The sequence below is a fragment of the Arachis hypogaea genome, chromosome 2 (genome assembly GCF_003086295.3).
Source record: "Arachis hypogaea cultivar Tifrunner chromosome 2, arahy.Tifrunner.gnm2.J5K5, whole genome shotgun sequence".
In the NCBI taxonomy this organism is placed as follows: Eukaryota; Viridiplantae; Streptophyta; class Magnoliopsida; order Fabales; family Fabaceae; genus Arachis; species Arachis hypogaea.
The window spans coordinates 7128524-7146373 of record NC_092037.1 but is presented as its reverse complement, the minus strand read 5'-3'; the positions used below and the strand labels follow the sequence as shown (position 1 = coordinate 7146373).

At 33.7% G+C, this 17850-nt stretch overlaps 1 protein-coding gene across 1 annotated transcript; it reads right to left on the bottom strand.

Moving 5' to 3' along the window:
* Positions 1 to 13159: 13159 nt before the first annotated feature.
* LOC112735460 (UPF0481 protein At3g47200) lies at positions 13160 to 15331 on the bottom strand. Its single transcript, XM_025784997.3, has 2 exons — positions 14979 to 15331; positions 13160 to 14707 (listed from the first exon to the last, which is right to left on the bottom strand). Exon 2 carries the CDS (start codon positions 14682 to 14684, stop codon positions 13272 to 13274), a length of 1413 nt encoding a protein of 470 aa, XP_025640782.1. The 5' UTR covers positions 14685 to 14707; positions 14979 to 15331; the 3' UTR covers positions 13160 to 13271.
* Between the last annotated feature and the right edge of the window lie 2519 nt (positions 15332 to 17850).

Below are 17850 nucleotides of genomic sequence, written 5' to 3'. Positions count from 1 at the left end.
TTGACCGCTAGCCCCTTTATTTTGCACTATGATATCTTCTCAAATCAAATTAATTAAGTGGAATGTCCCTCTCTATTTTTCTCTCTTCAATCATACAGCTAGATACATATAGAATAGTATATACGAGTTAATGCATTTTTAGGTGAAGCCTGAAGATAGAAGGTGAAATATGGATTTGATTTTGATGAGCTGGGTGGTGGGTGTGGAACGAAGCATGTGTTGCGCTGCGAATTGAAGAACTCATAAATATATTACTGGCTATAATAATATATAGTACTCATCCATAAATGAAAATCAATCCCTTCAAAGTCCAATCACGTGTATCTTCCACCTTCCATGAAATGATGCTTAAACCATTGTTTAATTTATCACTACTTCTAATCTAAAGCAGATTGTTATAAATTACTATTATCTATGTTAAAACGTGTTTTTTAACCTTAAAATTAATCCCTCAAATCGGTCACTAATAATAAATATATATATTATTTAATTTATTTTTAATATACATTTATATTTTAATATATATTTTATATTAATAATTAATTTAGATAATTAATTTTAATTAGTATATACTTAATATGATTGATCTGTATTTATATTTTTTAACACAGATAAAATATTGTTTTTCTACTTATATAACTTTTTAGTTAAATTTTAATTTTGTTTTTATGATTAAATTATTTTTTTAAATCCCTTATTATTTATTATTATTTTTTATTTCTTTTACCATTTTTACTCTCAAACATAACAACAACTATAATATCAAAAAAAAATAACAACAACTATTATAACTACTATAATTATGATTGAAAAAGTATAGAGGTCAGCAACTTTTATATTTTGTGGCTAGCACTTAATCATCAAATAAAAAGTGAGTGATCTCTCATTATTAATGGTCAATTGATAATTACAAAACATAAAAATTGTTGACCCTCTAACACTTTTCATTATGATTATTATTGATATTTAAAAAAATGATTATAAAAAAATAAAAAAACAAAATTAATTTTAAATAACAGACTAAATAAGATAATAAAATATTTAAAAAATAGATTATAAATATTAGAGATAAAATTCATATTTAACCCAATTATTAACACAAACAAAACAAGTATTTTGTCTTTTCTAAAACTAAATATACTTTGAATTTAATTTTTATATATTTTTAATATAAAATAATTTTATACAAATATTTAGTTGTCATATTAATAAAAATAATTATTTTTTAAATATTATTTAAAAAATTATTCAAACACATAAATCTAATTTTATAACTGTATCTTATGTCAAAATCAAACTTATGTGTTGTTAGTAAAGTATGATAAATTCTAAGTAAATGTTATGTTGTTTAAGATATGGTGTCTAATTTATTAAAAAAGACAAAGAAATAATATTTAATAAATTTTAAATATTTTATTTTTATTTTATACATTTTATTTTTTATTTATAAAAATAAGTTAGACAATTTAAATACCACAATAAAAAGACACCATAAAATCTACCTAAATTCTAATAGTAGCGATTGAAAATAAAAGTTGATGTTTAGAATTTTAGGAAAAATCAAAGGCATGTGCTTCACGACAAATTAAAGGTGCATATTTAATTATGAAACTGTTCATCCTTAGACATTGTAGTCCAGCTGCCCAACTCAATGCACACACTCCAATTCTATTACTATATTCTGAAGAATTTTCAATGCACATTTGAAAATTTTTTCTATAGTATATTCTAATAATCAGTTGCATACTTGCATCTTTCATTCCATGTTTTTTCGTCAGGGACGACGACAACTTGGATCTAATTTAATGAAAATATTTCTAGCTGAGTTGACTATCTTCACTTACGTTCCCTCTTTGTACCTTCTACCTTGTACATGCTAGCTCACACTATTTTCACATACACTAGCTAGATATCTATATTATCAATTATATTATGTGTACATTAAATTAGTCATTAAATTAAAGTTAGTCATTAATATAAAATAATATATATTAAAAAAGTTAAACTATATATATATATTTATACATAAATTCATAATAATTAATTTTAGTGACTATTTTTAATATACAAATATCATTTTTTGTTATATTATATATCATAAAAAAAAGACCAATATCTAAATCAATTAATTTTAAATAATTTTATTTAATATTTATTAATTTTAAATCATTTTTCAAAATCAAAATCTGATTAATTGGCATTAATAACATTTTTGAATAATAAGAATTTGATAAATTAAGTGCACTCTAAACACTTCTCTCTCGTGCATACTGTGACTTTGCTATTGTTGCAGTGCACCATTGTTCTCGCCGCACAGACGATTGTGTCGCTGCTTCCGTGGTGCACCGCCGTTCTCACTAGTAGAGGAAATTCTCACACGAGTTGTGTCTGTGGTCCGTCACGCATTTCACGTCACTGCTGCAGTGCGTCACCATTCTCGTCGCACAGACCGCCGCCTTGCTGCCATCACATTGAGCCGCACAGAACGTAGTTCATGTTGCCGATGCAGGGATAAGAAACATCCAATCTTAATAAAAGAAACATCCACTTTTGAATAAACATCTAATCTCGAATAATAAACATCTAATCTCGAATAATAAAAACCTCTCATACGAAGCATTCTACCTAGTTTCCGAACCTCGGAATAGAAAAGAAACATCTAGTGAACCAAAAAAGGAACATCTACTAACCTTTGGAGTGATACAGTTCGACGGCGTGACGGAGTTGAAGGAGGACGCGCTGGGCGGTGGAGACGGGCGAGGAGTAGATGCGATGGCATGGCGTGGAGGTGGAGATGCGGCCCGATGGAAAAATGGAGGCGGCAGCACGACGTCGCGGGTTTCAGGTGAGGAGGAGCCCCCGCGGCGACATTGATGTGCGTCATATGTAGCGGTGGCGATGCTGACTTGCATCGTTGACAATGACGGCGTGCTCACGGGTCTAGGCAATGACAGCATGATTGCGAGTCTGGGCGATGACGGCGTGCTCGCGTGTTTGGGCAACAATGTCGTGATGTGCATGAAGCGGCGGAGACAGCGCTGAGCAGCGTTGTTGACGGCGACGGAGATGGCGTATGAGGGAGGGTTAGTAATGCGACTGTAGTAAAAGAGTGGAGAAGATGAACAGCACATATGTGGTGGTGAAAAAGGGGTAAAGTGAAAAAGTGGAGTGAAATCTGAGTTAGGATTTAGGGTGGATAAATAGGGTTTTTTTTGTAGTGAGCTTTGAGGTCCAGCCCAATAGGAGTTGGCAGGAGTTATCATCGAGCTCCGTTTGGCGTGAGTCTCCACTATCTGAGATTGTTGCAGAGTGCGATGGACTGCGCCACCGTCCTCATTCCTAATCGCTGCAACGCGCCATTCTCCATGCAACATATCTTCGGTGCGATTAGTCCCTCCCCGTGGAGCGCCTCTTGCTATTTTTAGGTTGTCGCATGAAGCAATCACAATTGCAAAGGCTCCATAGACAAGGTAACGCTGTTTGTGTGGCGTTTTTTTTCTTGAACTTTTTACCATTGATGGTTTCAGTGGCTAAGAGAAGGGGGGTTGAATCTTAGCCCCCTTTTTTGCTTGTTAACACTTGCTGGACTTAGAGAAAACTTTTCTGTTTTTAGCTCGTCCCTAGCCACGAGACATTTTCATTTTGTCTTGTCACTTTACACGAGACATTTTTTATTTTTCATCTGAACAGTAAAAACAGAATTGAGTAGGAAGAGAGGTAGAAGATTACACCCAGATATATCCTGGTTCAGCTGCTAAGTGCAGTGCAGCCTACATCCAGTCTCCATCACAACAATGATGAAATTTCACTATAATAATCCAGATTACAAATTGTAAAGTGCTAACCCAACTTACAAGGGGATTCCCACAGAATCATGAAACACAACACAGATGTACAAAGGAACTCTAAGACATCTATGGCTTTTTCTTTTAATTTTGCACTCTCTGCCTTTTTCCGCTCTATGGCTTTTTCTTACAAACCTCACTGTTTGCCTTTTTCCATGAGACTCAAGACATGACAAAATTAAACAGAAAAATACAAAACAGAAAACATTGAAGGAGAAGAAGAACTGTTAGCTTAGGTAGCTCTGAGAACTCTGTGTCTTGCACTCTCAAATCTTATTCCTTGCTCCAAACAGTGGCCGTTCTCTCTTTTTAAAAAAGAGGGAAGCCTCCACACTTGAAGCCAACACCCAAACCAACTTCTTCCTCCTTCAAGAAACAGAACCGATTCGGCCACATAGAGAGAGAAGAGATAACCATGCAAAACCCAACATGCAATTACCTCTAGTCCTTTCTTGATCATCACTCTTCATCAATCAGAGCAAAATATTCATAACAGAGTAACAAGAGTGTATCAAAGTAACACAAAGCAGTGAGTATCAAGTCATGCTTATACAAAAAATAGATTGAGCCTAATGAAGCCAATATCAAATAAAAGTAAACAGCAGCCATCAATCATCAGAAAGATTGTATTCTGAACCGGAATCAGCTTCAAAATTCCCTGTTCCCATTTCATCATCAAAGCTCTTTATCATGAAGCCAACTCTATCATGGCATTTCTTCCAGGTCCTTTCCTGTTCATATTCCAATTTTCTGGCAGTCTTGTGGGATTTGAACATTAACTTGGACATGTTGCGCATCTCATTGAGAACCTCTCGGATTGATGTAGTAACATTTGAGGGTTCAGGATGGCTCTCCAGATCACTGAGAGATGGTTCAGAGGGAACAGATTTCTTGCCTTTCTTGCCCAAAATTCCTCCTCCTTTAATCATTGAAATCTTGTTCTCAACAGTTTCATCAGTCAAATCAACCTTAAAATACTCAAATATACATGTGAGAAACATGCCATATGGAAGGTTAGCCTTTTTTGTACTTTTCACTGCTTCCCACATATGGCGTATCATAACATAAGCAAATGAAATTTGGGAAGAAGTAAGAAGAGCAAATAAAATTATAGAATCAGAAACTGTTACTCTGTGGTGAGAACCGCCTTGTGGTGTGAGAATGTGAGTGATGATACGGTGCAACAGAGAGTTCTCAGGACCGAGTGCTCGATGAGTTGGAATTAGTCCATCCAAACCAGAGAGATTTGCACAGATGTGTTGCAAGACCGTTTGTTGTGCAATGCCAACTTTATCATCCCACTTATCAACCATGTAAACTTTTGGCCCTTCTTCTTCATATCCAAGAGCAGCGCCTATGGTTTGAGGATTGAGGGTCATGTAAACACGTTTGACATAAGAGTGAATTGAGCCATCAATCAAACGCATGTTTGCATAAAATTCCCGGACCAGCCCCGGGTACACAAGTTTCTGAATGTGAAGCAGTGGAGTCCACTTCAGAGCATCAAATATGGAAGAAAAGTTGATTCCTTTGGTTGCCAGTTTCTCAAGATTTACCAGGTATGAAAGACAAAGAGGGCGTTTCAGCAAAACCTCTTTATGAAATTCATAGAAAGCACATGAGTAGAACCGAGAGGGATCAAAATGGGAGTGTGTTTTGTGAAATTTGTTCTTGAAGTCGAGAGACTCCAAATTTGCAGGTTCTCTTGTATCATGCAGATCAAAGCTTTTCGGCCTTTTCTGAGAGCTTTTTGTGGTTGAAGTAGATCTTTTCGGCAGTGATGGTGGTGGAGAAGTATGTGATTCCTCTTCTTCTTCTTGAACGCTAGGCTCCTTGTTCTTTCCTCTCCCTGAAGATTTGTGAGCGATGACTTTGCGACGCATGGTTTCGGTCCTTTTAGAAGGAGGTGATGGAGTAGAAGAGGAGGTAGAATGAAGATGGATATGTGTATGAGTTTGAGGTGATGAGAACGGTGGACTTTTTGGAATGGTGGTTTGGCCACTTCTCTTTTGTGCCGTTTTCTTTTTCATGTTAGGAGGAATGGAGAAGTTGAATATGAAAGGGTGGGAGTGCCGAATGAGAGTGAGGAGAGAGGAGGTTAGTGGTGCAATTAATGAGGATTGGAGAGAGATGATGGAAAAGTTAATAACCATAATGGTGCGGTTATTAACCAAGGGGTTTTGAAAAAGTGGTTTCCTAGTTTCAAGGGATTAGATGGAGAGAGGGATTTGATTTGACAATAACCACTTCCAATGAGATTTGAAATGACAATCAAAAGATTTGATCATCATAAAATGAGGAACCAGTAAAAATTCAATGAGGGGTCAAACTTGAATATGTGGGGCCCATTAGAAGCAAAGTCTGCGCAGCCTCCCCCTTAATCATAGCTCCTCCAGCATGCCTTGTTTTTATCTCGTCCATTCCTACGAGATAAAACTGGACAGAATCAGAAATTCACAAATTTTCAACATGATTTAAATCAATCATTCCCAAACTTTTCCTTAACAAATAGAATCTATCTTCACAGAGGGGTTTTGTAAAAATATCAGCAAGTTGTTCTTCAGATTTTACAAATTGAATATCAATAGTACTCTTTTGCACATGTTCTCTAATAAAATGATATTTGATTTCAATGTGCTTTGTTCTTGAGTGCAGAACAGGATTCTTGAAAATATTTATTGCACTCATGTTATCACAAAATAAGGGTATGCTATTGATTTTTAATTTGTAATCTTCCAATTGAGTTTTTAACCAAATTAATTGTGAACAACAAGCAGATGCGGATATATATTCAGCTTCAGTTGTGGATAGAGCCACTGTGGCTTGTTTCTTGCTTGACCACATGTTGAGTGAGCTTCCAAGGAAGCAACACATGCCCGAGGTGCTCCTTCTATCCACTCGATCTCCCGCATAATCTGCATCACAAAACCCTACTGCACAAAAATTATCAGATTTTGGATACCACAAGCCATAATCACATGTTCCCTTAATATATCTAATGATGCATTTAACTACCGATAAATGGGATTCTTTTTGGTGAGATTGAAATCTTGAACATACACCCACACTTTGAACAATATCCGGTCTAGAGGAAGTAAGATACATTAGTGAGCCGATCATTCCCCTATACCGTGTCTCATCCACATTTTGGCCATCATCATCCTTTTCAAGTTTAGTGTTAGGATGCATTGGTGTTTTCATTGGTTTGGAATTTTCTAAGCCAAATTTCTTTATCAATTCTTTTGCATACTTTCCTTGGTGAATAAAGGTACCACTAGGAGTTTGTTTAAGTTGGAGGCCAAGAAAGAAAGTTAGCTCTCCCATTAAACTCATTTCAAACTCACTAGTCATGAGTTTTCCAAACTCTTCACACAAGGACTCATTGGCCGATTCAAACACAATATCATCAACATAAACTTGAACAAGAAGGATGTCATCATTAGAAGCTTTAATGAACAAAGTAGTGTCAGTGGTTCCCCTTCGAAAATGATTTTCTAATAGGAAGGCACTAAGCCTTTCATACCAAGCTCTAGGAGCTTGTCTAAGGCCATAAAGAGCCTTTGAAAGTTTAAAAACATGATTAGGAAAATCTTTATGTTCAAAACCGGGGGGTTGAGCCACATACACTTCTCTATCAATAAAGCCATTAAGGAAAGCGCATTTAACATCCATTTGAAACATTTTGAAACCCTTATGGGCAGCATAGGCAAGAAGCAACCTAATTGCTTCCATTCTAGCTAAGACTCATCAAAATCAATTCCCTCTTCTTGATCGTAACCTTGGGCCACTAATCTAGCCTTGTTACGAACAACTTGTCCATCCTCACCAAGTTTATTTTTAAATACCCATTTAGTACCCGTTACCTTCTTACCATTCGGATGAGGTACTAATGTCCAAACCTCATTCTTGTCAAATTGAGCAAGCTCTTCTTGCATGGCCTTGACCCATGATGGATCTTCAAGAGCTTGTTTGACATTGTTGGGCTCCATTTGTGACAAGAGAGCAAAATTGCTGGGTTCGGTTTGCCTTTTGGTGGAGGATCTTGTTGTTATTCCTTGAGAGGGATCACCAATGATGAAGTCATGAGGATAACCCCTCATAGACTTCCATTCTCTAGGCTTTCGGACAGGTGTAGAAATTTGATGAACTTCTGGTGGTCTCACTGTTTCAGTTGCTCGTGTCTCCTCAGGAGACAAAATGGAAATGTCTCCTCCAATCTGATGAGACAAAACCGGGCTGACAGATTCTTCATTTTGCACAGATTTGGGATGTTCTTTATTTGTTCCATCTTCTTCACAATCTGATTCATTATCCTTTACAGTACTGGGAATTAAGTTAGAATCACAAAAAATAACATGTATAGATTCCTCTATGGTTCTATATTCTTTGAGATAAACTCTATAGGCCTTGCTTGTGGTGGGATATCCAACAAACATTTCTTCATATGATTTTGGATCAAATTTTCCAAGGTTTTCCTTATTGTTAAGAACAAAGCATTTGCATCCAAAAACATGGAAGTACTTAAGATTTGGAGGGGTTCCTTTCCATAGCTCATAAGGAGTTTTCTTTAACCCTTTTCTAATGATTGTTCTATTTAAAATATAGCATGCTGTGTTCACAGCTTCAGCCCATAAAAATTTAGGAATTTCATTCTCACATAGCATGGCCCTAGTCATTTCTTGAAGGCTTCGATTCCTTCTTTCAACCACCCCATTTTGTTGGGGGGTTCTAGGGCATGAAAAATTATGAGAAATCCCCAAGTCATCACAGAATTTTTCAAAGTCTTGATTTTCAAATTCTCTTCTGTGATCACTTCTCAAATGGGCAATTTTCAAATCCTTTTTATTTTGAATTTTTTTGCAAAGGGTAGAGAAGGCATAAAATGCATCATTCTTATGAACAAGGAAAAGTACCCAACCAAATCTAGAGTAATCATCAACCACCACAAGACCATAATGTTTACCTCCCAAACTTTGAGTTCTAGTGGGACCAAAAAGATCAATATGTAACATTTCCAATGGCCTTTTGGTTGAGATTCCATCTTTTAATTTAAAAGAGGATTTTACTTGTTTGCCCAATTGGCAAGCATCACAAGTAAGATCCTTATCAAACTTGATGTTTGGAATTCCTCTAACCAAATTTCTTTTGACTAGCTTAGAAATTTGGTACATGCTAGCATGACCCAACTTTCTATGCCAAAGCCATTTTTCAGATTCAAGAGAGGTAAAGCATGTTACATTTTGTTCTTTTAAATCCTCAAGAGTTAATCCATACACATTATTGCATCTTTTAGCTTCAAATAGAACATCCCCAGTTTTCTCACAAACAACTAAGCAAACAAGCTTCTTAAAAATAACTTCAAAACCCAAATCACACAATTGACTAACACTAAGTAAGTTATGTTTCAAGCCATGTACAAGAAGGACAACATTTATACAAGATGAGAGATTTTTACCCACTTTCCCAACAGCCACTATTTTTCCTTTTGCATCATCACCGAATGTGACAAATCCTCCATCATATTCATCAACCTTTATGAAGAAGGTTGTCTTTCCGGTCATATGCCTAGAGCATCCGCTATCCATGTACCACATATTTTCCTTTTTCTTGGATGCTAGGCATACCTGCTCTACCTCATTTGCCATGAGACAAGGCTGTGACTTAGTCTCAGATTCTTCATCATCATCATCTGAGTCATTTTCCAAATCTTCCCATGAAGCCATCAGTCCCTTTTTCTTTCCCCTTTTTGGCTTTTCTTCCTTTTTTAATTTGGGACAATCAGATTTGAAATGCCCCATTTCCTTGTAATTGTAACAGATTACTTTGCTAAGGTCCTTCTTCATCTTCCTTGAGCTGCTGCCTTTGCCTCTGAGTTTCACCATTTTCCTGAATTTTTTTGCAAACAACACAAACTCATTTTCAGAAGAATTATCACTGGATTCATCATCCAGAGGGTTAGTCACAGAAGAAAAAGCAATTCCTTTCTTTTTTGAATCCTTTTTTAAATAAGTGTTTTCAAAGGCAAGAAGATTTCCTCTCAAATCATCAAGTGTCATGGAATCAAGATTACTGCTTTCAGAAATAATTAAAGCTTTTGTTTCCCACTCTTTAGTGAGGCATCTCAGCACTCTTCTCACAAGCACAGAATCAGAATGTGTAATTCCCAGAACATCCAAGCCAACAATAATAGTGTTGAACCGTTCAAACAGTTCATCAATGGACTCTCCTTCCTTCATTGTAAACATTTCATATTCTCTGTTCAACATATCTGTCCGAGTCTTCTTTACAATAGTGGTTCTTTCATGAGTGATTTGTAGCTTGTCCCAGATTTCCTTTGCCGTTATGCATCGTGATACCCGTCGATACTCCTCAAAGCTGATAGCACAGTTAAGCAGATTTACTGCCTTGGCATTTAACTCTACCTTCTTTCTATCTTCCTCGGTCCATCTTGCTTCGGGTTTGAGAGAGACTACCCCTTCAGCACTTGTAGTAATTGGAAATTGAGGCCCTTCAAGGATAATCTTCCAAAGTCTGTAATCTACTGCCTGTACAAAGATCTTCATCCTCTCCTTCCAATAGGTATAATTTTTCCCATTGAAAAGGGGAAGTCTGTTGCTTGATTGACCTTCAGTCAGACTGTAAGACACCACATTTGCGCCATTGTTTTCCGCCATGAGGATCTTTACTCTAAGCTGCAAAGCTTGATCTCTTTGAGACCAAGCTCTGATACCAATTGATGGTTTCAGTGGCTAAGAGAAGGGGGGTTGAATCTTAGCCCCCTTTTTTGCTTGTTAACACTTGCTGGACTTAGAGGAAACTTTTCTGTTTTTAGCTCGTCCCTAGCCACGAGACATTTTCATTTTGTCTCGTCACTTGACACGAGACATTTTTTATTTTTCATCTGAACAGTAAAAACAGAATTGAGTAGGAAGAGAGGTAGAAGATTACACCCAGATATATCCTGGTTCAGCTGCTAAGTGAAGTGCAGCCTACATCCAGTCTCCATCACAACAATGATGGAATTTCACTATAATCATCCAGATTACAAATTGTAAAGTGCTAACCCAACTTACAAGGGGATTCCCACAGAATCATGAAACACAACACAGATGTACAAAGGAACTCTAAGACATCTATGGCTTTTTCTTTTAATTTTGCACTCTCTGCCTTTTTCCGCTCTATGGCTTTTTCTTACAAACCTCACTGTTTGCCTTTTTCCATGAGACTCAAGACATGACAAAATTAAACAGAAAAATACAAAACAGAAAACATTGAAGGAGAAGAAGAACTGCTAGCTTAGGTAGCTCTGAGAACTCTGTGCCTTGCACTCTCAAATCTTACTCCTTGCTCCAAACAGTGGCTGTTCTCTCTTTTTAAAGAAGAGGGAAGCCTCCACACTTGAAGCCAACACCCAAACCAACTTCTTCCTCCTTCAAGAAACAGAACCGGTTCGGCCACATAGAGAGAGAAGAGATAACCATGCAAAACCCAACATGCAATTACCTCTAGTCCTTTCTTGATCATCACTCTTCATCAATCCGTGCTCTCCATCCTTGGCTTCCTCTCCAAGATGGATTTCTGGCCCTTGATGCTTCATGATGATGATGACTTCATCTGCTTCAATATCTGCCTTAGCCATCACTTCGCCACTCTAGCTACTTCCTGTGGTGGTTGAGCAGAATCAAAGACAAGCCATGCTTCAAGAATCTCACCTTGCTGGCCGAATCTTCTTCTTTCCTTTTTGAGTATGAAGGATCCGAGATTACCTCACTAAATCTAACCATATTTGGTGATTATCTCAGCCACAACATACTTTTAGTATTCTTTTTCTTGCCATCATTAACTTGATGGCCTTGATGCATGCAACTTCTTCTTTTTCTTTTTGGTAGCTTAGTGTAGCTTCCATGGTTTCCTGTGTAATAACCGAAGAAAAGAGAAGGAGAGAGAGAAGAAAGAGAAAACAAAAGCAAGGCTATGAGTGTTATGATGAATAAAGTAATTAGGTGCACTTCTCCATGCTTTTGTGTAGTAGCGTGTAAGCTACCATTAATTGCCATCAAATCACTTTGACATTTTCTCTCTCATGTTCCCCATGCTAGTGAATTAAAATTCAAATCCTTCCAAAGAGTGAAATGGAATCCGTTGGAAGCATTTAGGCCTTTTTCTTTGTTTCATGGATTCGGATAAAGCATGGAAACATTTATTAATGTTGGGCTTGGTAGCAATAGATTTCATTTTGGCCCAACTTCATTTTTCTTTCGGACCATAGCATGCATAAAACACATTGGGCTATTGAACTTTGGCCCACTAAAAGCATTTGCCTTCCTGGTAAGTTTGGTTTCGGATTAAGTACAGGAAGCTTTCATCAAAAATAAATATGGGCTCAGTTGCAATAACATTTTGTTTTCCGGCCCAATTAAGAAACTGCATCACAAAATTTTCAATTAACATATGATTAATGAAGATTGAACTAATAATTTTGCAATTAAATATTTTAATAATGTTTGTTCATCACAAATATTAATTTGGAGTTTTCCAAACTCATCAACCATTTTTTTGAATGTTTCTTTCTGAGTAAATAGATATTTTTTATAGGGTTTCGAATGTTTATTTTCGAGTAAATAAATATTTTTTAATGTAAGTTACTAGATGTTTCTTTTATATGGTTGGGATGTTTTTTTTTCGAGAGATTTGTTCTTTTTTTTAATTCTTTATTTAATTATTTTTTTAAATATTTTTTTTGAGTAAATGGATGGTTTTTTTATGTGGATTACTGAAGGTTTTTTTCCTAGATTTTGGGATGTTATTTTTGGGGAAAGGATGCGGCGCACGATGGGTAGGGGTGGTAATAGGTAGGATAGGGTAGGATTTGGAACTATCCTAACTCTATCCGTGGATTTGGAAAGTGTTCGAGAGGAATTATAGATGAGTGCATGACGTCGTGAGAAGAGCAAAAAAAGAAAAAAAAAAAAGGCCGATGAATTCAAAATTAAATAATTAAAATATAGTTATTTAAAATTAAAAATTTTTAAAATTTAAAAAATTTATTTTTATTGGTATCCAAATTAATTATTTAGTAAAATTATTATATTTTTAAATAATTATTTATATAATTAATATAAAATATAATTATTTTTTATGTAATATTATATAATTAAATACATACATAAAATTACTCGACAAGGATCAAAATTAAATTTATATATATAATTGGTATTTTACCTATTATACTTATTACTTTTCTCTATGAAAATATTTTAGTTTAGGCACTATTATAAGTAAACTAAATTTCTACTTAATTAATAAATAATAACTAGAGAGAAATTTAATCATCACATACATTAATCATTTAGTAATTAAACTGATCACACAATTATGCATAGTTTCATAGCTAACTGAAATTTCTTAGAACATACACTTTGAGTTTTAGGGATGAAACACACCAATGACCCTGAGGAAATTGAAAATAGCAAACAAAAAGACAGCAAATCCAACAATACTGGAACTGAACCTCCAAGGATCTCGGAAGTACACTGATCTCAGCATCCCCATGTAGTGCATCCAACAATTACTATAATGACTATTCAGTTTCTTGATAGTTTTCCCATAATAGTTTGAAGAAACCACAATATTCCTGCAGAGACAATTCACAAGTGCTGCTAATTCAGTGTGGCTCCCAAGTTCATGAACAATGGCTTCTTTGTCAACAAGCAACTCAACATCCTCATGAGTGTGAATCAATGAGTCTATCAAAGACACATAGTTGCATATGAAAGGTTGATCTGAGTAGTGACACTGCTCCAATGCAATTAGGTTCCTCAGAACACATTCTGTTATTTGATACACTTTCAGCTGAGGAATTTGCAAACGTGCTTTGAAATATTTGGTCAATGGTAAGAAACCAAAGCACAAAAACCAGCTTAGGATTTTGATCTTGTGGAACTTTATGTCTAAGTAGCTTCTACCTTGAACTTTCTCAAAGCTTACCCCAGCTTCATTCAATCTTGTTGCAGTTCTAGGGATATGATAGTCTATTGGATAAGGGGTAAAATCGTCTTTTGGGTTCACACCATTTGTCTGAATTTTTCTGGGTAGGTAGGTGAATCTGATTAAATCAGTAAAGTGTTTGCAAGTTTTGTAATTTTTGATCATATCTGCTATATCACGAGGCTCATTCTGTGGATAAAAATCTTCAAAGTATTTAAAAGCAAGCTTAAGAAAATTAGCTTCATGGTTTTTCTTGTTGTCACCATCACTTAAGAGTAACACACTATTGTATAGTTTCTCCAACACAAACATTGGAATTTGATTCTCAAGTAGCAACAAGTCCCTTTGTATGGCTTTGCAAATCCATGATGTTGTGAACATGGGATCATGTTCATCTTTTTTCTCTTCTGAATTTCTCAGAAAGAGTTCCATGATGAACACAGAATCAAGTAGTATCATGTTCATAAAATCATTATCATTGCAAGGCTCAACAAGCTCTGAATAAGAGTCTCTTATAGTTTTCTTTTCTTGTTCAAGATAGATTGTTCTGTATCTCTTCAAAGCTAAAGCCTGTGAGTTATTTAGGCGCTTATAAAAAGCATGGAAGTACCTTTGTTTCTGATTCTCTTGTCTCAGTTTTGAATCTTTGCTGTGAATAGGGCCTATTGAGATGAACTTTGGTGTGTAAGCTTCCTCATTTAACTTGAACAGATGAGAAGGAACCTTGTAAATGCAACATTCATCAGACACCAATGGTTCAAAATGTTCTGGAATGTTAATCAATATTTCCTGAATCTTAGGTTTTGTTTCTCCTTCTAAAGCATTATTGTTGTTAATGTTTGGAGAAGCCATTGCAACCTAACTTTTCTTCTTGCCTAATAGAATCCATCACAAAGTGAATATTCAATAAATCACTTAGCTTCAAATATATTATTAACATAAATAATCTTGAAAAGGTAGAAAACTAAACTGAATTTCTTTTAATTTATACAGATTAGACATATAACAAAAACAGATAAACTTGAAAAACAAAGAAAATAAGCATATATAACAACCCCAAATAATAATGAAATTTGTTTCTTTTTCAATGAAAAAATAACCAAGCAGCAAGCCTTAATAGAAATAAATAGTAATATATATAATTACCTTGAATGAAAAATATTCACTGATATGGTTGGAAGGAATGGAATTATTTCTTTCAGAATATGTGACTTAGATGTAATGCTAATTCTCTCAATCTATATGCTAGTGCATGTGGTGATGTGCATCAACTTCTCTCAAGTGTGTTTCAAAAACTTACATAAACATATATTGATTTGATGCATCAGCACTAGCTTCTATTTATATATATACCTATATATGTTGGATTTGGTAGTTAATTATGATGGCTTTACTTGTTGGTTGATATTTATGATGTTACTTCAATTCATTCACCTATTGTATTAGTTAGTATTTTAATGAAGGGCAAAAAATCAACAAAGACTTCTAGACCAAAGAGCAAGACTTTTAGGTAAACTGAAATATTGATATATATGTTTTGTATGTACTGTGTTGTTTTTGTCACCATCTATGATGGATCATGGAACCTTGTTACAATAATGAGTCCCCCACAATTAGTAGGTAGTAACCACTTTTTGTGAATATTAATACACGATTCAAACAACTCTTTTTGAATTAGTTTCACCATAGCCAGCTGAAACTTAAAATTATTTTTATTATAGATGATAATAAAAAATACTATATAAATTATAGATATAAAAAAATTAGTCATTAATATATATGATTATATATTTTTTTACATAAATATATATTTTATATTTTAATATATAAAAGAATATTAGAGAATTAACAAAATTTATTGTTTTTAGTCAAAATTTAAAAGTATAGACTAAAAATATATTATTAAATTATTTTACTAAAAATATTAAATTAATGACTAAAAATAATAAATTTTACGATCCATAAACATTTTTTAATATATATTTTATATATACCTAATAATATCATTGTTACCAGTAATATTCTCCTTAATTAGGATTGCTGTGTGAAGCATGCATGATATATATCATTATCATGAGGTGACTACTTTGGTGTAAATTTAAGGTGTTTATTGATTTGAATTAATGAGTACATACAAGTTAAAAGAATTAAATAAAGGATAATTTAGGTTACAACCGGGACATGTTTAATTTAGACGTTAAACCTCCTTAAAATAAAAGAAGAATGATATGTATGTATGCCATAATAGCAACAAAAAAGAAAAATAATAATGTGATATCTATCTCAGCTGACTTAAGAAGATAATGATATATTTATAACAGTAGAATTTCTATATCCGTACTCCATTTCAGATTATTTATATTAGCCACTATCTATCCTCGGTCTTTGTTTAATTATATATCCATTCTCTCTTCCCACATGCATATATAATATTTGTATAGTTCATCTCAGTATTCTCCTAGTTGCAATTAAATTTTACCAGAGTTGTCATTTTGTTTAGTGTTATTCAAGTTGCAAATTTTACCAGGTCAGAGTTGTGTTATTCACTCTTAGTTAAGTAGTTTTCAATGCACTGAATTATATTAAGTTGATAATCATCTTATAACTTAAGTTGGTTGATTGATTGGCTCACTTATTAGTTTAGTTAATTATTAAGAAATTTAAATTTTATCTTGTACATGTAACAATTTATGTGATTGATTGATTGACTCACTTATTATTAGCTTAACTAATTATTAAGGGATTTAAATTTTGTCTTATACATATAAAAATTTATTAATCAACAATAAATATTAAAAAATTTTATTTTCTTAATCTTATAGAAGAGTTATTATTCAGCCTCAATAAAATTTTATTAGATTTTAGTTAAAAAAATCAAATAATAATTACATATTAGGATTTGGAAAAATAAATCAACATGATAATCAAGCTAAAAACTGAGTCTAGATAAAGAATTAAATTCTTTCAATCATACTTAAGAGTCGTAACAAATTAGTTCTTGTCCTACTAAATTGAGAGACATCTTGAAATTAAAAAAAATCTTAATTAATTGTTGCAAATTTTCCCACTTAACTTCTGTCAATTTGTTTTATAGCTTTGTGTTCCTACATGCATTTTTAGTTTTTTTTTTTTTTTTACATAATCATTTGTGAAAAGTAATGCATAATTCACACGGGGTCATTGTGCTGACTTTCTTCGAAACTAGCTAGGTAAATAGTTTAGGTTTACTTTAAAATTTAAATCATGGTCAATGCAGATTGATGGAATGGTGAACATATTTTTTAAGAGTATGAACTCATTCATAAGAAGGACATGCCTGTAATATAATGTCAAGAATTAATTAATAATCCGCAACTTGTTTGGCAAAGAAAAATCAACCATTTTATATGTGAGGTTATTAATCTATAATCATTATTTTACTTTATATATATATATATGTACACTTCTTTTTATGTATTAAATTAGAGTGCACTGTTATGAAACGGAAAAAGTAATTAAGATTGCAATGCTGAATAGCAAATAAAAAAGAATAATAATAATGTTATATTCATAACCTACCTTATAAAATTATTTTACAAGACTATAGACGACATCATTTGGTTCATAAAAAAATTATAAATAAATTATTACAATTAAGTTCAACTTGTTAAGGAAAAAGTAGTATATAGATTATTTATACTAACACAGAACCCCGTCGAGTGTTTATTAAATCAACGATTATGATTACACATTTTTACTTTTTGAAAGCACAAAACACTAGAAAAGTCAAATTTTGAAGGTACTTACTTGTTGGTCAATATTACCAACCCTAAATTTGTCCATTTGTGTGGAAATAGATAGGAAAAACTTGAATCAAATTCTTCAATTTGTGTTATTCAGTTATTATTATTTCTTTTTTATGGATATTCAGTTATTATTTTTGTTATCCAAATTTTTATATTTCAAAGTTAAAATAAGAGTTATGCATTCTTCATAAATCATAAGATAATGTTAAGGAGACAATCACAATAATTTAAAT